Raw genomic sequence first — 23182 nt, 5'->3', positions numbered from 1 at the left:
ATAGCAAAGGTGTGTCTCAGTTGAACTTTTCCTTAATAAATGCACTTTAATGGTCAAATCTGCTGCATTTCATCTGGGCGGCGCGGCGAAATGAAGCTGATTTGACGTTTGCTCCTGGACTTCCGGAGCGAGACGGAGGTGGCTTTTACGGCAAGCCAAGTGTCTCATTAATAACCACTTTTACCTATTAATGAGACACTTGGCTTGTCATAATGCTCGAGGGCACTCTAGCGGCTACAAATGGTAATGTTTAATATTTTTTCATGTCAGAATGAATGAAATCATCAGATCTCAGCCAAAAATTGGGTTTTAAATATGAAGAAAAAAAAAACGTATATTAGTCACTTTGGTGTTTAAGTCGCAGGACTTGCAAATTTACGTAAAAAAGTGCGACCTATATGGCAAAAAATACGGTAATCATCTGTTCGTGAGTTAAAATAGTTTAATAGAATTTTAAGCATTTCTTGATTTAAAAAGCTATCTGCAGCAGATCTTACTGCTCAGAGCTTTTCATAGAACCTCACTTCAAAAGCTCTAAACTAATCCGAGGTAGACGATAAATAAAACCTCTCATGTAAAGTTTAATTACACTGAAGTGTTTGGTGTGTAATATAATTTGGCTTAATGAACCATTGATTATTTGCTCATGGTGAATGTGACAATGTGTAAATAATCAGCAGTGCACAATGCTAGACTGAAAGCACCCCCACAGCACTAATGGCTTTAGTGCTTGCACCTTGATAAGTGAGTGAAGGCGATGACTCAGACAGTTTGATTGCGTGCATGTCTGAGTGGGCAGTGTGTGTCATCGTCTAAAGGTGGGCCCCATGTCTTTTAGACAAATTTCACTCTCTTTCCTTCACCTTCCTGTTGTCTGCTCCTTTGTTTCCTTTTTGTTCCTCCGCAACACATTTCACTCTATTTCTGATCACATTCCAACCCAGTGACTGCAGTTCATAAGGAGGGTGCCCATGACGTTAGCTGTTTGTGTACCGTGGTTGTGTCTGGGGCACCAGCTAAGTAGATAAGCAGGGTGGGAGTCTGTGAGTGTAGAAGAAAAGCGAGGAGGGAAATACCAGACATGCAGGAGGGCCTAAAAATGTTCTGTTTAAAGCCACTTTTTTTAACCGGCGTCAGGAGAGATGAGCTCGCCGACTTCACACACCACTCGGTGTTGAGCAGCTGATGAATGAGTATATTTCTATTTCACTGTCAGTGCCGCCTCTTCACCCCTGCAAGAGGAAACTGCAGTACAGTGATAACTCTTCCTGAGACAATGGACTAGAGGAGGTGTAAACACACGCACACAAACAGTGATGAACAGTGTGTACACACAGAAGCGTCGGGGTCCTGCACGAACAACCATCAGACTAACAATAGATGGTTAATGCCCTGATGGCTGCTTGCTATTCACAGGGGTCTGAGTGATACTAGCAATAACAGCATGAGTTGAACACTCTGCTCCAGTTTAAGGATAGACACGTTCTCTTCACAAAGATGGCCTCCTTCACTCCTCTCTCAAACCATCGTTCCTCTCTATCAAAGATGTGAACATCTTCATCCCTGAACGAGTGACCGCTGGCCTGCAGATGAGTGTAGACCTCAGAGTCTTGGCCTGATGATGTTGCTCTTCTGTGCTGGGCCGTCCTTTCTGCCAGTGGCTGCTTTGTTTCCCTGATGTATACCTGATCACAGTTCTACTGGCACTGAACAGCATACACAATATTATTCTGTGTCAGGGCACTGGATCTTTGGGATGAACCAGTCTTTGCTGTGTTTGGTGTATTTTAACGGGTTGTTAAACATCTACGCTTACCTACATTTGTAAACACTTGCATCCTCCCCACCTGCTTGACGGTTCCGAGCCGAATCTTCTCCGCTGAATTCACTGTCCAACTCCACATGTGAAACCTCCATGAACTCACCCCCACCACACTTTAAAGGGCGGAGATGTATTTATTTATTTATTTTTAAAGGTAGAGGTGGAAATGCTTCACCTGAAGGGGAAAATGATCATGATATTAAGAAGTCATGTTGTGTTTAAAATGAGTGTTTATGCAATTATTTTCAGTTTAAAAATTCAGTATGAGTTTTATTCATTCAAGTCAGTCATATTTGTTCATAAGTTTATTATTTGTACGCTTGAGAGTTAGCGGACCCAAGCAAACACTTGCCAGAATGCACTTTGTCGAAATAAGAGTTCCTGGATCCTGTTCCAACAGGATCCGGCTCAAATTAAGCCCTGCTCTGTGGTAAACATCAGTTTCTAATGTCCTCCATCAGAAACTGAGACCTCACAGTCCAACCTGCCATCTTTTACATCTTCTCGTGTGAACTTGAAGTATTTATCCACAGAGTTGATGTGGTCAGTAAAATGTTGGACTTCCTGAGATTTAATTTTAACCCAGGTGTCGTCAACATACCTGAACCAAGGACTTGGTGGTGTCCCTGAAAAGGACGTCAAGGCTCTCTTTTCTACCTCCTCCATGTACTGGTTGGCAACAATAGGAGAAACTGGAGACCCCATAGCACACCCATGTTTCTGCCTATAATATTGCTCCCCATATGTGAAATAGGTTGACTGCAGGCACAGTTTCAAGAGTTGACACAGTTGTTCTGTGGAAAGTGTGGTCCTGCTGCTCAGAGTGGTGTCTGATTTTAATCTTAAACTGACCACCTCTACTGCATCATCAACAGGAATGCACGTAAAGAGTGATGTGACATCAAAAGAGACCATTGTTTCATCAGTCTCCATGATGACATCCCTCACCTTATCCACAAAGTCCATGGTGTTCTGTATGTGGTGTTCTGAGCTGTCAACTAAAGGGATGAGTACAGACGCCAGATATTTGGAAACATTGTAAGTGACAGAGTTAATCATACTAACAATTGGTCTTAAAGGTACACCTTGTTTGTGGATTTTAGGTAAACCATACAGACTAGGCATGGCCTCCCCTGGGTACAGTCTGTGGTACAGAATACGGTCAATAGCCTTGTCCTGCTCCAAATGTTTCAGGCAATCTATCAACTTCTTGTAACCACTTCCTGGATCTCTTTTCAGCAGCTCATAAGGTTAAATCACTAAAGAGTGTCAAAAATATTCTCATGATAGTGTTTCTGCTTCGCAATCCTTCTGCACTTTCCTTTGTCTGCTGGGAGGATGATGATATTTTTGCCTTGCTGACAGAAATATTTCAACAAAAACGAATCCATCCAGAGGACTCAACTTTGTTAGTGTTTCACAGACCTTCCTTCTCCTGGCTGAAATTTGTCTGCCTGGCAATAAGGTCAAATTGGATTTATTTTGGGCTGCTGTGCTGTAGGCCCTGTGGGTTTTCCTTAAAAGCATTCCGTTGTGATTTGGGAGTTTTGATTCTCTACTTGTGCCAACATTTAGCTCCACTTTCTGAAAGGTTTGACCTTGAGTGGATGCGTACCTGCTACTTGTACTGGAGTGTTGAGGTCGTTGCTTTATAAATTACTTTCTGCATGAAACATTTAAATTATTAACATATGATTAAAGAAGTTAAGAAGCTCTACTCAGTCATTGTTAAACATTATGTTAAAGCACTGGGGATATACACATATGGCAGCAATAAATCATTAGCATCTTCAAAAGCAGTGTCTTGCATATCTTATACATTTTCAGTCTGCTTCAATTATTTACCCTTTTAAACGTAGAGTTGGTTAAAATAGGCTCTAAAAATGATCTTTTGTAAATTTAAGATGGGAAGGGTAAGATTTTGCAAAGCTATTTAGGACTTTTATTGTGTTAAAAAAATCTGAGACATTGGACTAGTTGAATTAGTTATTTTGAGATAGCAAAAATGCAGTTTTAAATGTGTTTTCAATCCTAAGTATTGTCCCAAAAATCATCAGTTAGTAGTTAAACGTTGCTATAATTGACAATTGGACCTTCCCAGATTCTATCGCAGCAAAATGGCTCCCCTGTGTGCCCGCATGTTTAAATTACAGGGGAAGGGGATATTTTCCTGAAGAGGCTAGCTAATGCCACTAGAGGGCGCCATTTGTTTTGTTATTTGTAGAAGCACATTGTCGAAACGAGACCGGAAACAGGTAGTGTAACAGCATCATCATTTTGGTCGTGTACAGAGTAAATAAATAAATAAATAAATATTAAAAAGGGACACAAGTTATGGAGAAAGTGTACATTTTGTCTCGAAATTTTGATTCTTTATCAAATGAAAACCAATTAGCCAATTTATTTAAGTTAATTTGTATCACCAATATGAATATAACTCCTGTCACCATTTCTTTAATAATAATAATAATAATAATAATAATAATAATAATAAATCAGTCAGCCATGGACACAATAACGCACTTTATTTTGGAAATATTTGCCGGAAGTCGCTGTCTCATCCTGTTAGCTTGATAGCCGTTAACGTTTCGAGCGTCGGTAAAACCAGACGATCAGCGGCGCTCCTTCTGTCGCTATTTCAGTCTGTGGTCATGAAATCCAAAATTATGCCTACTTTATGGGAATTGCTCAAAAGAAAATTGACGTTTTGGGAATTTTGTTACTCAGACTTTTGCGTGATGATAATGTTTTAAACGAAGTTTGGGGATTACGCTGACAGAAGAGAGGATTATATGCTGAGAATTGTTTATCTACGCCAGACTTCACAGCGTAACGAGGTAAGTTACGAACGCCGAGTAAACAAGCTTTCATGCCGTTTGGCTTGGGAGTTAAAGTGTTTGTAGTTTTCCTGTGTCCATTTACATCACGTCACTCTTTTTCGGGATGCTTTGTTGAAATACCTGCTGCATTCACGGACCAATGTGTAACTGATGTAACTCAGTACTGTGAAATAGTACTGTAACTACGGTGGCCGACGGGTGCAAACGCGCACAGTATACTTATTTAAATGCATGAGATACGTATTGTAAAATTAAAGGAAAGTGTTGTGGGTAAAAAAAAAAAAAAAAAGAATAAGCCGAGTTTTTGTCTATTTTAATACAAGTTATACTACATGTAAAAACTATATATGGCTATTATTATTCCTTCTAATATGAAATTTGAAAGTGTTTTACATGAATATTATTACATGTGATTTGTGTTTAAGTACATACATAATTTGCACATGAAAATGTGACAAAGGCAAAGACTTGTGGCATCATCCGTTTGAATAAATTGCTCAAAAGCACTCCTAGTAGGAACAGCTCCAGCTTCTCAAGGAGTCTGATGGTTTCAGCGACAGACTCAAAGCAGCCAAAGACTGATGAAGTGTAGAAATAAATAAATATAAACTGACAGATCTTATTTGTTCAAGAATCTGAATATGTTCTGCTTTACACATTTCTTATATCAATACATAGGAACATTTTAAATTCTCAGAAGTTCTAAGTTATGAAGAATTCTCAAGTGAGTAAGCATATGAGAATTGTTGCCTAACATTCTTAGGCAGAGATGCTCAGAGCACTGAGCGGCCCATGAAGGCATCATGGGCAAAACACAACACTTTGTTAAAAATAGAAGGCAAATGAAGAGCAAGAGAAAATGCAAAGGTTTTCTGGTTTGCATTGGTATAAACAGACCGTATTAGGTAGCTGCTAAGCCAAATAACTCTACTTACTTAGGATTTTTTCTTTCTTCAGAAAAACAAAACAAAACTTGGGCTTAATGTTTGAGCCCTCCTCAGATGATTCATGTGCTCTGAAAGTCTGAGTCGTATTTCACTGGCACTGCCTCTTTGTTAACCACAAACATTACCAACCAGATTTGGTTTTATTGAGGCCAATTCTCTACATTCCACTTAGTCTGCTCCTTCTCACTCTTATTTATTTTTTTCTCCTTTGCCCTTCATTGCTAAGGATGCTTTTTTCCACTCATTCAGATAAACATGTCCTCATGGTGAGGTTATCTTGCATATACAGCCTCGTTTTTCTGAATTTTACATTCACAGAAAACATTCTCACACACATTTGCAATAATATCCTCTCATCCACTGGTCTTTTATACAGTAGCTGTTGTGCTGCCTCCTGGCTTGTCTTTCCTCCTCTCTCCCACTGCTTTTGTCCCTGTCCTCTTTAGCTCATGCGCTTTTTTTTCTCTCTCTCTCTTTTCATCTTGTTCTCCCATGCCATTTACCCGTCTTTGTCTGCGAATTTCCAGTGTCAGCGGTCAGAACCAGTGGACCAGTAACAAAGCCCCACCCTGTCCAGTTGTGAGCAAATCACATGTTTATTGTACCAACTCCCTCAGCTAACTGTGATGATACTGTACTTTGATGGGTTCCTGCAGGTGGCTTAACTAGAAATTGTGTTCACGTGTATCCGGCTTCCCAAATTTCCCTAGAGATTAGTCCTGTCGCATAAACAATAAATCAATTAATCGCATGATAAATGAAAATTATCGACCTCGTTTTCATTTATCGGCTTTATCGTTTCTTCGTGTCTCTCTCTTTCTACTGAAGACACTGGATGACAAAAGGCTCAACTCCGGTGCTCTTCACTGACCCCTCCCTTTCTCTTTTCTCTTAAATCCGTTTTAACCGTACAAAATCGCATTTTTGGATCGTTAAAAGCAGCTAAGCTGAGAAGCTAAGCTAACAGGCCTACCTCGAGGGAAAAAAACCTCCGTCTTGTCGAAGCTCCAAAATTCACGGTTGAAACCCGTGCCTTCGTGTCAAAAGTTGTTTTTCTCTGCAAAAAGAAGCAACTTGTTTACTGATTTTTTTATTAAAAGCTTTCTTTGTGTGAAAAATGCTATGCTAAAGAGCTCAAACCAACCACACCGAGCGTCCGCCGTTTTGAGAACTGAAAAACAGGAAGGAGAGACAGCCCATGGCACGTCAAGGGGCCTCCCTCCCATTTTCTTAAAGAGACACGCTGCTTGCTGCCTCACTATCCATCCTTCGGTTCAAACTGTCTTATACTGCCATCCGGTGGTCAAAAAAAAGGTACTACACTCAAAACAAATTAACGAACATTTCTTCATAAATTTCAAACAATTTTATCGTTTATCGCAATAACTTCTGAGATGATCGCCCAGCAAAATTTGTTATCGTGACAGGCCTACTAGAAATGTATCCTTATAAGATCGCAGATTGCCTGTAAAGCCTGCCTGAAGCGGCACGTTTGCTCAGCTGATTTGTCATTTTTATGTTTGGTTTTGCTTCCATTTCACTTCATATGTGGGAGATTTCTGTACGCAACATGTTGGACTGGATAATTTTAGACGTACATTTGTAATGTCACATGGTTTGGACAGTATTTTAGATGCTTGTGCTAGCTGCTCTGAATCAACAGCATCTTTCGTCTTTCTGCACATGATCCTACAACCTGAATGAATTCATCCCTCGTCTGTCAGAGGATGGTTCTGTCTCGTTCACTGTACTCTGTGTATGGAGGATGGTATGGATCTTGAAGTACAAACAATACCCAAAATAACACACGATATATATATTTTTTCTACAAATATAGCGTTTCACCATTTTATTATTTGTAAGGTGCATTTAATTTTATAAGATGCAATAGTGTATTTCTGAAGTAAAACATTAGAAATGTCTGGATTCAGGGGTGTGTGTGAATATGGCAGAGGGGGTTGGTTTGTTCAGGAGACCAAATGTGCTGAGCAAAGCTGCTTTGGGGCGCCTCGTATTGGATGGGGAGATTCGAGAGAATTAAAGTCCAAACTGCTTCCTTTTCTGCGCTCTTAGATAACGCCTCGGGTTGCAGCAAGAAAAAGGAAATGCTAAAACGGTCTTAAAGTGGCGCTTGTTTTCTCAGACGGTTGTTGCTGTGGAGTCCAAATACTTCTAATACTTCTTTTTGTTTTTTTGCTAATCATAGGATTTGTGTCATGTATGCTTCACATAAAAACACACGTTCATAGTTTGTTAGTTGCATCCAATAATAATGGTTGCTTTTACTGTGGCTACAGTTCCAATGCCCTTGTTAGGATACAAATACATATTAGTGGGTTGTTTTGTGGATTACACGAGCAACCTGGTGGAATGAGTTTAATCTCCTTGTGTGTTACTGTGAGCTGAAATGAATCTTTCCTTACAGCAGCAGCTGATAAAAGGCTCACGATGCTTGATGCTGATATCGGTCTGCTTGCGTAAGCTGGACATCTGCAACGTTTGGTTGGTGAAACTGTTAAAATATGTGACTTTTCAATGTTTTTATAGTTTTTATATGCGCATCCTTTATGATAATAACCAACTAGAAAGTTCCTGGAGAAACCTTGCTGGGGACTGCCAAGCTGCTGACAATTTTAAAATGTGATTTGACTATATGTTTGGGATTGTGGTCAGCTACCACTATCCCAAGTTTCAGCTGAATAGCTCTAAAAGTGGAGAGTTATCGTCTTTTTTCGCTAAGTCGGCCATCTTGGATTTTTGATTTGCATTAGGAATGTATAACAACTCGCTCTCGGCTACAACCTTACTACATTTCATCCCAACATCTCAACAAACAACTGATTTATAGTCAATGTGTTTGCTGAGGCTGCTGTGGCAGCCATCTTGAATCAAAATGGCTCCAAACGTTAATCAGTTTTAGAGATGCATCTGTTGATTACTTTATGTGAGTTTCAAACAAATCCAACACTGAGTTTCTGTTTTGTCTCTATACTCTTAGTCATGTGACATGACAGCAGTTAGTGTGAAGAATATTATCTCACTCATTTCCTATGGGAAAACACGGCGCCTTTGTTAGCAAAAAAAACGTCACCATGGTAACTCAGATTTCCAATAAACGTAATAGCACGCATCACTGGGCCGAACTGGTCGCGTTGATATCACTTTTGTGGGGATACACATTGTGGTTCGGGCCGCGTTAAAGTTGAAAGCAAAGTAAGTTCACTGACACTCAGGAGAGTAGAATCAAGACTGCCTGTTTATTAATGTTATTATTAATAATACATATTAGTGTTAATTATTATTAATATTAATAATTATATTAATTATAAATATTAACAATGAATATTAATTATTAATGTTCACAATTGCTTATTTGAATATTAATAATAATCATATTAATGGTTAATATTAATATTAATTGTTGATTATTAATATTAACAATTATTAACATAGTTAATTAATAATTAATGTTAGTTATAATTGTTACTAATAATAATAAGAATAGGTAATAATAGGTGCCTTCCTTGCATGTTGAACCAAAATGGCTCCATACGTTACTCAGTTTCTGTGAAAAGTTTTCTCCTATTCATTTCCTATGGGAAATTTGGCATCTTTGTTAGCAAAATATGTCGCCATGGTAATTGCGAATGCCAATAAAAGTAATTGTACACTTCCCGGAGCCGGGCCGGTCGTTTTGATATAACTTTTGTTGGGGTCTGGGCCAAAAAGTTGAAAAAGATATTGTTCTACACCTGATAAGAGTAAGTGGGCAGTCACCAACTTGTTCCTGGAGTTGGTGAAATATTGCGTCTTTGTTCGCAAATTACGTCGCCATGGTAACTTGAAATGCCAATAAAAGTAATGGCACACATCACGGGGCCGAGCCAGTCGTTTTGATATAACTATCGTCGGAGTAGACATTGTGGTTCGGGCCTCATTAACGGAGATAGAAATGTAGACACTCTTCCAAGGTGTAGAATAATAGATGCCTGCCATGCATGGCAGTCCCCAATAAATGAGCGAGATCAGCAGAATCGTGTTTGGTTGCCAACAAATACGAGTCGTTTGTTTACATTTGAACATTAGCAAGTATTGAACGGTGCTCGTGACTGATACTGAACGAGTAATCCACGGATCGAAGTAAAGTCAGCGGGAGAATGAAGGAATCAAGACAGGAGTTGCCTGGTCAAAAGCAAAAATGTAAGAAGTTGTTCTTTCTTCTTCTAAAAATCAAGCGGTGGAGAGCGTTAAAGCTAAAGTTGACGGTGCAAAAGATCATATGCAGAAGAGCTGTGCAGACATATTCCAAAACTCAGACGGGAGAATTTCCATAACTGTAACAGACCGCTGTATTTATTTGTAAACAAAAACAAGGACTGTTTCCTGTTTTCTACCGCCATATTTTACAAAAACCCTGACGAGTTTGCATTAGATTAATCTCCACACAATCATTTAATGAATTTAATGATATAGGAATTGTGTTAGAATCATACTCTAATTAAAAAGATTTTTTTTAAAACGGTGTAATTTGACAGTTAGGCTCTTGTCTTTTTCAGCCCCTCTCTCTCTCTGTGTTCCTCGTTTACAACCAGTGGAGGTTGATAAATTTAAAGACAAATAGGAGTTTGGAGTAACAGATCATAGTATGCCATCTGGATAGCATGAGCATACAAGCCCCTACAGTGAGATGCTAATGTATGAAAATGAGTCATTTGGGGAGGTGATGTGTTTGTGTGCATGTGTGCACTTTCACACAAACTTCCTGTCTGTTTGGGCACAGACTGCCACCACTTCCCTTTTGATCTGCCGCTCTTTTCTGTCGTCGTGGTAGTTGCACTCTGCTGCAGGCTCGTGCCCAGGCACTTTAGCTTTGACCAAGGTAAGACCTCCAAAACAAAGAGCTTATTGTCATTTAAGGGCCCGCGCTGTGAAAATCTTTTTAAATTGGGGAATTATTTGACGGCAAGAAGACTCGAGTGAATGTGGTTGAGGCAAAGCTGACTAACATGTTGCCAAGGGAGTAAATGAACCCATATTTACATCTGCCAGGTTCTGAGTGCTTTTTAACCTTGCACTTTATAAGATTATTATTGTAAAAATGCTGAAGTTTTCAGAAGCGAGTTTAGAAATCAGAGGCTGTAAGTCTTATTAATATACCATTATAATGACATAACCTTTTACCGGGATGTTTTAAATTAAATTGAAGTTCTGCTTTGACTTGTTTCTTCACACTAAAGAGCTGCATCTCACATGTTCTTGACACTAAGCCGAACTGAGTTAATGTGGAGTCAAATGGATTATTAATCATTAATCATCTTGTATATTTAAAGAAAAGCAACAAAAAAATAAAGAGCATCCTATAAGTAAACACCTATAGGATGAGGTGTTGTACTGTTTAAACCTGACTGGGTGTTGGTGCAGCAGAGTAAAGCTCGTGAGTTGTTTCTGCTGCTTATCTGCTGGAAGAACGCATTATTGACCAATGAGGTTTCACAGCTTAAGTTGACGGTTACGTAATCTTTGCGATGGTTGTGTGGCGGAAAGTTCGCCTTGGTAGACATTTTGTATCGAAGAGACAAAAGCAGCTGAAACAAGTTGATCTCTCCTTCAGTAAGTCTGAAGATTTGTCTCTCTTCAAGTATGCTGGGTCTGTTAAGGTTTGCAGGAATTGTTTGCATCTGTGTGTGTTTTGTACTGTGCTGTATTTAGTTATACTAGTGTGTAATATATCTGCATCAGACCATGGTGTCTGTCCTTTAGACGAGTTTATGTGCCGTACTGGTCGTGTGCTTGAATGCTTTGGTTTTGTTTTCCTGCTGTGTAATCGGATGGATGCAGGATGGATTAGCTGGATTACAGAAGACCAAAGAATTAACCGCAACAGCATCTGTTAGGTATTTAACTGTTAGCGTGTTTACTATGACCGCCGTGTCCATTTTAACCGGCTCGCTGTTGCAGCTTTGATATATTTCACTGTTCTGTGGTAACCGCTTTTAAATACTGCCACTTTTACTCCCTCTGCTGCGTTTGCTGTTGTTACTGCTGCTTAAGCTAATCCTGTGTATTAACTGATTCAAGCGCCTACATTTCAAGAGAAGCAGTGACCACCGTCATTGTTGTATCAATTATGGCAAGTTAAATAGTTCTTTAATGTTGTGATTTTTAGCCTCTCCAACCGCATCATGCATCTCTCTCCCATTTACTCTCACTTTACACACTGCAGTCGTAGTACTGCTACTGATGCTACAACTAGGGCTGAATCGTTTTGGAAAATATTCTAATTGCGATTATTTTTAATTTTTTTTACCTCAACATTGCAATTTAATATGCGGTTATTTTTCAATGTCGTCTTCTCATGTATTTTTCAATGAACACAAGCAATAAATCTGTTTTCAGTTGCAAAACACTCCACTGTTTTCAGCTCCACTGCAACTCTTGTTTCTGCATCTTTGTGTATAGCTTCAGGATAGCAACTTGGCTAAAATGTGTGCGCGAGGGCATTCTGTACCGCTCATCCATTGTGTTTACCAAAGCTTTAAACCCAGGCCTGGGCACTATATTAATGGGCATCATGTCTTTCGCTATGAACTCCCATTATTGTTCAAGTTATTTCCCCGTGCCATTTAGAATTATGTTCATACAGAGTAATACCTTCGGACAGTTCGGTCAGTGATCCCTGTTGGCTGGTAGTTTGCTAACTTTAAGGTGAAGCACTGGTCGTTGGCATTCTAGCTATGATAGCTGGATGAATGGGTAACTGAGGGCACAGATTGTAGTGTAAAGTGCTTTGAGTATCTTGATAAGATAAAAAGGCGCTACATAAGTACAGACCATTTATCGTTTCATTTATTTAATGAAGGAAACCATGTTTTTACATATGGGGTTAGCAAATGGGTTCTGTTTTATTTTCAGAGGTCAATTAAAACAATTTGAATTAGAATTTCAGTTAGATATTCCTTTTTATAACTATAACTAAGAAAGTGCATAGATTTGAAACTTTGAATCACTTATTAATTTGAACAAATTATAGGAAACTGCCAGTGTTTTTACCAGTGACCCGAAAAGGAAGAAGCGGGTAAAGATAATGGATGATTTTTAAATGAACTAGTGACATCCAAAGGCCAGATGTACAGATTGGAAGCATCTGATTGGCTCCTGCTCTTCTTCAAGCATGAAATGGAATGAAATATAGTTGTAGCTACTGAAAACATGGAAAACTCTGCAAAACCACTGTTTGGTTTGTTCATTCATTCAACCTTTATTTAGACAGGTTAATCCCATTGTGCCTCGAGGCCTCATTTACAAGAGACCTGATTTGGTTTGTTCATACTCAGCTGACACAAGAGAACCAGCTTTGTCAAAAGCTTTCCGTTTTTTTTTTTTTTTTTTAAATACAAACTTTAAAAAAAATAAAACATTCTAATTTTGATGTAATTCAGCACAGACAAAAAGTTGGATATGTAGAATACATTGCATTGTGGGTAATAAATATCCCTATGAATGTTGCACTTGAGGCAAATGTATTATCTCTGTTAATATCTACATCTGAAAGTGTATGTTTCACTTGAACCTTTCTGGTTTTTGTTGTCCAGTTATCTTCTGACCAGTCATGTTTGAGAAGGCTTTGGCTGCTTGCAACATAAGCAGGGGGCGTGGAGCTAAAACACCACATTAGCTTCAGAGATTCCTAAAAAGAAATCTTGTAAAAAGCAGATATTTTTAAAGAAAGTATGATTTTTCTGTTTTTTTCTTTTACTAAAAATGAAAAAAAATATCGTCTTTGTAACTTAATAAAGTTAGAAATTACTCTAAAAGGAACAAAACTCTTCTTGAGTCTAACCTGTATAAATAAAGGTTGAATTGAAAAAAACAAATCAGAAACAATATGTTTTTTTTTTTAAATAATGACAATAATACATCTTGTCCATCTTTTTCCCGCTTTGTTGCATTTCAGTCATGTCTCGTAGAAGTTCTCGCCTGGTGTCCGGTGGTTATTATAATTCAGATGAAGAATCTGACTCGAGCAGCGTGACAAACATTTCCTACAGAGAAAACCCTGTCAAGTAAGTAACTCTGTATTTGTGTGTAAAAAGTTAAGATTCTGGTCAACAAATCCACTTGACAACTTCATTCACAGAAGTTTTGTCTTTTTTCTGATGCTTTTTTTTTTGTTCTTTAGGGTTTTCAAGAAGTTGGGAGCTCGGAAGTCCAGTAAAGCCAAAAGCAATGCTAGTTACGTTTCCTCAGAGACACCTGTCACTGCAGGCCAGTATGACCTCAGCATCCAGACACACACACACACACAAAAATAAAAAATAGAACAACAGCAGAACCAACACTGGACCTCATCCTATCCTGCATGTTTTAGAAGTTTCTCTGCTTCAAAGCACCTGATTTGAATAAATGGTTTAACAAGCTTCTGCAGAACTTGCACAGGTGATTCAACTATTGAATCAGGCGTGCTGGAGCAGGGAAGCAAGTAAAACATGCAGGATGGGGTCCCTCAAGGACCAGAACTGGACACCCCTGATATTCTTAAGACTTTTCATTTCTACTGTTACATGTTTCTGGGCTTTAGCAAGAAGTGGGAAGAAGTAGAACAAACTGTTCATAAAAATGGTGTATGGAAAGTGCAGTCTGAAAGAAGTGCACGTTAGCATTGTATACTTTTGCTTGTGAACCCATGTGATAGTGTACACAAAAAGACTACTTTTTTTTTTGCAATTTAAATTGAAGTAATTTTGAAAATTTAGATACTGTATTAAATGTAAATTGCGTATTTCCTTATTAATAAACAAATTAAATTAAAATCTATATTCATGAGCTGTTTGCCCATGCAGTATAAGCTTTTGATGAGTAAACAAAGTTAGTCCTTACACTATATAGTTATATATTTTTGCTCATCTCTGATGTGCCCGACAGATGTGAGTCTGACAAGTAGCCCCTTGAGCAGTCCGACTCAGCCAACCATGAGGACTGTACCTTACACCCCTACTGTGGCCACACCTCGGCCGGCCCTGGCTCCATCATCCTCCCGTGGTCAGACACCCACACGAAGCTCCTCAGTTGCCCCGGAACAGAGCCGTCACGCCGGCCTCTGCAGCTCCAGTGCGCCGGCTTTACACTGCAGAGCCAACCACAAGGAGCTGAGCCAAAGTGGCGTGGACAGCTCGGGGTACTCCTCATCTGAAGGCACCTACAGGAAGCCGTTACCTGTCACCAGTAAAACCAGCAGAATCAGCAGCAGCAGTGGGACTCCCAGTCCTGGATACAGAAGCAGAATCAGGAGTGCCTTATATAGTCTGATGGGTGAGCACTTTGTCTTCGTTATCATGCATCTGCCTTTGTGCTGTGAGTAAATAAGCTGTTTGTTTGTTTGTTTGTTTTGGGCAGATTCAGCTTCTGTAATAGCCGCTGTAGTACAATCAAAAATGCTTCATCTGAGAGCTTCAGGTATGTTATCTGTATCTGTAACAAGTTCAAATCTGCACGTTTGAATAGTTTAAACCTCTTGGGCAAATGTTTTCCAGTGACATTTTCACATTTGTCAACATGTAACATGTGACTGAGTAGTACTCTATCTCTATAATCACCTCATGTGAGATTTGGCTCTGGCTTGTCAAAATTCCTGCAAACAAACGTTATTTTTCTTTCTTGCAGCTAATAACTCACTCAGTAATGGGGTGAAGAAGGCGTGTGTTCTGGTTCTCCTCCTCCTCTTCATACTTCTATGTAAGTAACATTAATATCGTAACATTTTCAAGCTTGCATGCTGCCTGGTGAATGTTTCAGACACATTTTCAATGATTTTTCTCTACTCATATTTACACGTGTTTGATTTTACAGTGAAGTAGTGCACGCCTTTTTTTGCACTGTGCACACTGTTTGAGTCTGTGAGTGAGCATGTTGTGTCCTTTGATCCTGGAGTTAAGTGATGTTACTTTGTGTGCTTTCTCTAAGGCGTTGTCCCTCCTGTGTCTTCCAGGTATTTGGCTGCTCCTTCCTTTGTTCACCTTATTCATCACAAATACCCCATCACAGACAAAACCCAATGGTCAACCAGTTATCCCCACCAGTCTTTCTCCTCCACCCATCCTACACACACCTGTGGTGGTACGACTGTGTGTTACTCACTGTGTGTCTTTGTTGGTTTAATTGTTTGGCACAGATGGATCATTTCTATAGATTAATGCCTAATGTAAAGGTATCTACTGTAGATTATCTGCAGAATGTAACCACACCACTAGAGAAATTGCATTTCCTGCGAAAATGCAGTGTGAATGCTTATTGCAGAAGAACTTGCTGAAAAACAGCTGAAATTAGCTAAAAAAAAATGCTGAAACATAGCTGAAAATGTAGAAGAAGTGTAAATCAGCAAAGAAAGCAGAAAGAACACAAAAGTTGAAATGAATGCAAAACATCTGGAATTAGCTGAAAAAGCTAATATTAGCATAAAACAGCTAAATGGTAGCTGAAATAACTGACGCTAACAGAAATAAACTGAAAGGAGCATAACAAGTTGAAATTAGGATAAATAAGTTAATTAGGCTGAAAGTAGCAGAAATTATCACCAAAAACTTGGAATTTATCAGAAAACAGCTGAAATTAGTTAAAATCTGCTAAAAAAAAAAAATTAAGCTAGCTGAACAGGTAGAACAGCTTAAATTAACCGAATAAAGCAGAATGAACATATTTGCCTAATTAGGCTGAAAAAAGCAGAAATAAGCACAAAAACGTGGAAATTACCTGGAAAAAAAGCTGAAATTAGCATAAAAATAGCTGAAAATTAGCAATAAAAGCATAAAAAAGCTTAAATTGCTAGAACGTAATGGAGAGAGCGCATTTTTCCTGAATTAGGCTGATAAAAATTGAAAGGAGTGCAAGGAAAAGTGGAATTAGCTGAAAAATCTCAAATTAGCCTAAAACAGCTACATAGTAGCTGAAATAGCAGAAAAAGCTGAAACTTGCAGACAGAAGCTGAAAGGAGCAGAAAGAAGTTAGCAGAAGCACAAAAATGTTGTAGTTTGCATAAAGATCCTGAAAGGAGCACAAAACAGCTGAAAATACAGCTGAAATTATCTGAAGGAGCTGGAAAAAAGTTAAAATTTGCACAAGGAAGATGAAAAAAGCTGAACCACAACAACAACAAAAAGAAAGAAGTGAAAGGAGCAGGAAAAGGTTGTAAACAGATCTAAAGATTTGAAAGATTTAAAATGAGCTCAATTAATTTTCTATGAGAAAACAAATGTAAAAAAAGGCTAAATATATATATAAAAAAAAAAACCTAAAGTTGCACCAATACCAAAGTCATAGCAGGATTGTCCTGAAAGAGCTGAAAGTTTTGATTTATGATTTGCTGAAATAGCAGAAAAAAACTGTGAAACAAGAAAGATGCTGAAAAACGTACTGAAGAAAAATGGATCACAATAGTGTGAATGCTTCATAAACATTCACACAATAAATGTTGTATTTTCACTGAAGAATAGTTGCACCAAAGGTTTTAAAACTTCAGCAAACATTAGCAGTGTCTGAGTATACGTAAGCAGTAACAAGCACAAGTTATTATAAAGAGTTTCTTTTTTTAGGACTTTGTTTCAGACTCTGTGGATCCTTCTCTTAAAGAGTAAAATGCATCATTTAAAGGATCTTAAACTTGTGTAGTGAATAAACAACACTATTTTAAGGAACACTCAGCATTAAGTTGAAGCATAAATAGATAATAAAAGTTATATTTATAAATAATTCCCTTTATTTTAGCTGTGCTCACTTAACAGTCTGTCTTTCTGGTAACTTTTATTGTATTAAAAATGATTTTGTTTTATTTAGGATCCTGCTGTCATTTCTGCTGCTGTAGAAGCAAAGATACAACATTTTCTGGTAAGACAAAGGCAACTTATCTGTAAAATAAATATAAAAACAGCATGTTTGATTGTAAATTGTTTTTTTTTATTTAATTGCCCATGTTGCATTGTAAATAAATAAAATTGCAGCTTAACTGTATTATGGGATCTTTTCAGATGGACTTTCTGATTTGGCGCTTCAAAATTTAAAGACCACTTTTACAAATTTTGGTGTAAACCTTAATGAAATGTTTGAGAAGGTTTCTAAGTTGTTTCAAAAGTTGTTGTTTTTAAGTGTCACCTAAATATACATGTGATTGTTACAGGTGGAGCTTCAGCTTAAGCAGCAGCACCTTCTCTCTCAGGTGAGAAAATAGTTTTGGCCACTTCTTTTCCTTCCACATAAAAATATCCAGGCCTTTTAAAGTGAGAAGAAGATTTAAGGTACAGTTTGTATAAAATGGTCTGAATTTTTGTATTTTATTATGTGAGATGGGAAAAGCATTTATTGTCCATTTGCCAATAAGCCACCATGATGAATGCAGATATAACAACATGTAAATTCATTTACAATAGCAATTAGATGGAAAAAGAACCAAATACATTTTACTCCATCAACTAATCGCCCAAAATCAGTTCTATAACAAGAGTATATTGAATATGATCTAAAAATCATCATTGTGTATAACTGCTTTTTAATATCTACTTCTTATAGCTGTCCTCTGGTTATTGAACTCTAATATTTATTAATATTTTTTGTTGAGGGGTGTCAGAATGAGAATCCATGTTTAGGCTGCAGTTCCTCTTGACTGCAGCATCATCTGGTGTTGCTAAAGTGAAACTGCAGCGTAGGATCGTTTCTAATCGACTCCCATTTGGAAGGGAAGTCCGAGATTGTCATCATCGTATGTTCCCATACAATGGTGAAATTAGTTCTCTGCATTTAACCCATTGCACCTGGGATACACCCAGGTGGAGCAGTGGGCAGCTATGTAAGCGCCCGGGCAGCAATTGGGGATTAGGTGTCCTGCTCAGAGACACCACAACATGTGGGAATGGCTGGGAGTCGAACCGCGACTTTCTGGTCCGGGGTCGGCTGCCCTACCTCTACCCCACCAACGAAACTTGCACTTATGGGGACTGGGCTTTGGTCCCCACAAGCAGCAGATAGTCCTCACAATATGTGTTGGAAAAATGAGCCTTACAAAGTAATTTAAGCAAACACACACGCACACATGCATGCAGGCAGATTAGACAGACAGATAGATGTACAGATGCTCTTCTTGCAGCCTCAGCAGACGTTCACTAAAGTCAAATGTCTTGTTCTTTCAGATGAACGAGAGACACGAGCTGAACATGCAGGTTATGAGAGCCAAGCTTGAGGCAGTGGAGTCAGACATTCGGCACCATCTGGAGCAGGAGGTTTCTGGGCTGGACAAACAGATAGCAGAATACCAGACAGACAGCCGCTTGGCTGCTGCAGGTCTCAACCTCAAAATCCAAACTTTAGAGGCCCAGAACGTCAAGGTAACTGTGACGATGTAAACATGTAAACAAACAAGGTTTCTGCAATACTTTAATCCCAACACCGTGAAACTTTTGAGTCCTGCTTCTGCACAGTGCATGGTATTCTTATGAATATCTCATGTCTCACAGCTGTCCCAGGATTTGTCATCCATCCAGCACATGCCTCCTCCGACCTCCTGTCCTGACATCAGCACGGCCCCAGTCAAAAATCATCTCACACCGGAGCTCCAACAGGCTATGGAAAAATGGCTCTCTGACCACATCAAGGTTGTAAATGTAGCTGTTTTTTTCCTCCGTTAGATATTTATGAGTATCGTTGTACTTTTGTGTTGTGCTTACATCACGTTTGTGAATCAGGAGCAGGATGCGATCAGGCTGGCTGACAAAGGAATCTGCACAAAGTGTGAGCGTCCCATGGCTGATAAAATGGCTGACTTTGCTCTGGAGACTCAAGGTCAGAAATATTAGGATAAACATTTATTTAGGCCTGCAACTAATGAATTTAATTTGCATGTACTTTGTTGTTCTTATGGACATCAAAACCAGCGTTTTCCAACATACGTTTTTGTTTGCTGAATGCATTTCTCCACTGGTTTGTCTTTTTTTCTTGTTAACAGTAAACGGTTAATTGTCTTGTTAATTTAAAGCATATGACATTTGTTTTGTGAAAGGTTAATTTAACTTCAACACAGTCATACATAGTTTTCTATGCATTGTTTGTCTGTTTTAGGTGCCAGTGTTGTCAGCACCAGGTGTTCAGAGACATATCGTATACGTTCAGCATGCGTGACCATATTTGGTTTTCCTCTTTGGTATCCATCTGAAAGCCCCCGCACTGTCATCCAGGTACATCCCTCTGTTTCAGATTAGCAGGTAAAGATGAGCCGGCTCAGTTTTCCTAACTATAGGCCCTTTCTGTCTCCTTCCCTAACAGGGTTACCCTGTCCTGCTGCCAGGAAAATGTTGGGCGTTCCACGGTGTCCAGGGCACGCTTGTCATCTCTCTCTCACACCCCATCAGGGTAACTCATGTGACTCTGGACCACTTGCCTCGCTACAACTCCCCCACCGGCCGCATCGACTCTGCACCCAAAGACTTTGAAGTCTATGTGAGTGCTCGTGGGCTGGTTTTGAACAGCATCCCATGTGGTTTTGTGCAATAAATGTTAGCTTTTTTTATTTATTTTTTTTTTATTTTAAGTACTAATACAGTAGTCCCTCGATTATCGTGGGGTTACGTTCCACACACCACCGCGTTAGGTGAAAAACCGCTCGGTAGCAACGCTATATTTGTTTTAATCAGAATCAAAATAAGCTTTATTATCATTGCACCGAGATACAACGAGAACATGTGCATGCAGTCGTCCGAAAGATGGGCGGAGTGCATGAAGCTGCTACTATGGAAGCGCGGCCCTATTAATTAGTATTTAATAGTATTTATATGTATTTATATATATATTAAAGCTTTATAAACCCTTCCCACACTCTTGCAATGTTCAAAACTCTTAAACCTATGTCATTTTAACAACATACGTATATGTACTGTACAGTACTGCAAAATTTTACTCACCAGCTCTGCAGGCCAGCAGCTCGGTTCCGGTCGGGTTCGGTTCTGGTTCGACAGACTTACCCTAAAGCGACAAAGCCCACCGCCCCGTCCAGGTTGATGTGCGCGTGGATAATTGAGCTTCAGGATTATTTGTGACTTTCCTGCCAGTTCTGTGAGCTTAATAGATAAATCGTTACTTCTGACTTTGAGTTGCAAAACTTTCCCTCCATTTCAGCAGAAAGTAGCAGCCGGAAGCACTATTGGCTTCTGGGTAGTGTAGTTCTTTTGACTGGCCTTACAGTATAGGCTTGTTGAAAGAAAGTACAAAATGGCGGCGCCTGTCCAAAGTATGTTGTCTTTTTTTATTAAATTTTTATCCCATACCGTCCCAGTGAGTAATATTAAAGATGACAAACGATGAAAAACCGTGAAAGAGCGAGTCTACAAAAGTCCAACCACGAAGTAACGAGGGACTACTGTATTAATCAAAATCACATCTGTAGGAGGAGGGGTTAATTATCATAAATCCTCGTTTATGAATTTTATTCTGAAGGGGCACCACTCTCAAAGATTTGAGAGAAAACATCGTCTGTAGATATAACTACACATCAAAATTATATTTTTACTATGTTTATTTTAAAAATCTAATATGAAGTCAAAACATAAGTGAACTTTTCCAGATGTTGTCCTGCCTGACAGTTTTGGCTTACATGGGTGAAATGCTATGTGTTGGTTTGATACATGTTTAATTTAATAGGACTTTATATGTGCCTTGATTTGCATCAGGTTTGCTGCTTTTTGTAAAACATTGATTTTAATGGAAGGGATAAAAGCATTAACTTCCATTGTAAGAATAAAGGTTAAAAATAAACACAAACATTGGGATTGAAAGTCACTTGGAGCAGCTGTCTGGAAGCCGGCAGTTGTAAACTTTGCCGCACTTGTTTTGTTTTTAAGGGGATGAAAAATGACACAGAAGAAGGAACGCTCCTTGGGACGTTCACCTACGATGAAAACGGAGAGTCAACTCAGACTTTTGAGCTGCTTGTAAGTTTTAACTGCTCTACCTAAACTATAAATGCAAGTTTTATTGACTTAATAAGACAACTTCTCTGTATGAAAATTGTTAAGTTGCTTTTATAAAGTTTTAAAAGTCACCATGCAGTGATTTAATATTTATCTCTTTTTTTGTGCTCTTCGTTTGTTTTCCCTTTCTTCCTCTGCTGCTGTCCACTCTCCTGCAGAAGCCGAGCGACACGGTTTATCGGTTCGTTGAGCTGCGAGTTCTCAGTAACTGGGGTCACATCGAATATACATGTCTTTACCGCTTCCGCGTTCATGGGAAGATCGCCTCGACATGAGTGTCTTTCACATTTAATGTCTGCTTAAGAACAAAAATAACTTCAATGTTACGATAGGTGACGCATTCAGGATCAGTTGCTACTGACATTTGTTACTTCTGTGACACAGTTACAAAGAATGTTCTGAAACTGGTTTTGCTAAAGCAATAGTAAAATGACAAATATTATAAGAGCCTTTTGTGCAGTGCACATATGGATTTTAATAATTGCAGAGAAAAATATAAAAATGTATCTGAAAACCAAAAACCAATCAAGTTTAATCATTTTGAAGTGTGACTTTCAGGGAACTTTGCTTTCAATCTTGAGTGTGCCACTTATATATATATATATATATATATATATATATATATATATATACATAAAATCGTTGCCTTTTCAGAAGTACTTTTGACAAGTGGATGAAGAAATTCATATTTACTACTTTTATCTTGGCTTCTAGGTTTTAACATAACTAATTGTTAAAGTACCTTTAAAATTAATTTTAAAAAAAAATGAAGTTATTTAAAAAGTTATAAAGATGAATTATGTTACCAACATGTTCTGTTCCTCTTTGGAGACTAAGTAAATGGCCAAAAGGGTCTATTTAAAAATAATTTTGTCAAGTTATGAGTGATGTTATTCTTTTTGACGCATCCATTTTCTTGATATCATGCACCACCTCTCTGAGCAACATGTAGGAATTTTATAGAAGGCAGCAGTGAATGATTTTGTGTCAGTATTGTTTTTATTCTAAACTTAAATTTGATATGCCATAATACTCCTGTAAGAGGTAAAATATGCAGTTTTGTGTGTTCATATATATATATATATATATATATATATATATATATATATATATATACAGTGTTTCCCCTAGTTAACTTGCCATGGCGGGGTGCTCATCTCATTCATGATTTTTGTTGACGGGGGGACAAAGACATGTCTGAGCGCAGCTTGTATCAACAGTTTTTGAGTGGGGGAGACATTCAGCATGAAGGAAGAGGTGCCTTTAGCTTTTTAGCTAGAGCGTCTGTATTGCGCGCTGCTAGCTTAGCAAGACACGTTTGAGCTGTGCTCTGTTTAAACAGACTGTTTTTGAATATGTGTGTGTGTAGGATGTTCAGCTTGAGAGAAGAGGCAACGCGAGCGCTGCCTTTAGCTTTTTAGCTAGAGAGCCCGTATTACGCACCGCTAGCTTAGTGCTATGTGGGGGCGGGGGGGGGGGGGGGGGGCAAGTTCAGTTTGGTAGGTGGGGTGCTCAGTTCTGTTGACGGAGTGGGACACCCCGCTTGTATAATGGTAGGGTAAACACTGATAT

The 23182-nt window shown here is 38.7% G+C and overlaps 2 protein-coding genes and 1 long non-coding RNA gene across 3 annotated transcripts; all 3 read left to right on the top strand.

Moving 5' to 3' along the window:
* The first annotated feature begins 13565 nt into the window (after nt 1–13565).
* LOC119423153 (mucin-5AC) lies at nt 13566–14968 on the top strand. Its single transcript, XM_037690566.1, has 3 exons — nt 13566–13672; nt 13789–13874; nt 14532–14968. Exons 1-3 carry the CDS (start codon nt 13566–13568, stop codon nt 14966–14968), a joined length of 630 nt encoding a protein of 209 aa, XP_037546494.1.
* Nucleotides 14969–17434: 2466 nt separating this feature from the next.
* On the top strand, nt 17435–18946 carry LOC119422939. The gene is made up of 3 exons (XR_005187434.1): nt 17435–17486; nt 17776–17814; nt 18782–18946. It is a non-coding gene; the product is annotated as an uncharacterized LOC119422939 (long non-coding RNA).
* A 7-nt stretch (nt 18947–18953) lies between these two features.
* LOC119422938 (SUN domain-containing protein 1-like) lies at nt 18954–21927 on the top strand. Its single transcript, XM_037690351.1, has 7 exons — nt 18954–18976; nt 19106–19243; nt 19334–19430; nt 19707–19822; nt 19911–20084; nt 21482–21571; nt 21769–21927. The coding sequence occupies exons 2-7, from the start codon at nt 19136–19138 to the stop codon at nt 21883–21885; spliced, it is 702 nt and encodes a 233-aa protein (XP_037546279.1). The 5' UTR covers nt 18954–18976; nt 19106–19135; the 3' UTR covers nt 21886–21927.
* Nucleotides 21928–23182: the final 1255 nt, after the last annotated feature.

This window comes from Nematolebias whitei, chromosome 16, assembly GCF_014905685.2.
Source record: "Nematolebias whitei isolate Nwh7 chromosome 16, NemWhi1, whole genome shotgun sequence".
NCBI classification, from domain to species: Eukaryota; Metazoa; Chordata; class Actinopteri; order Cyprinodontiformes; family Rivulidae; genus Nematolebias; species Nematolebias whitei.
This window is presented reverse-complemented; position numbering and strand designations above follow the sequence as displayed.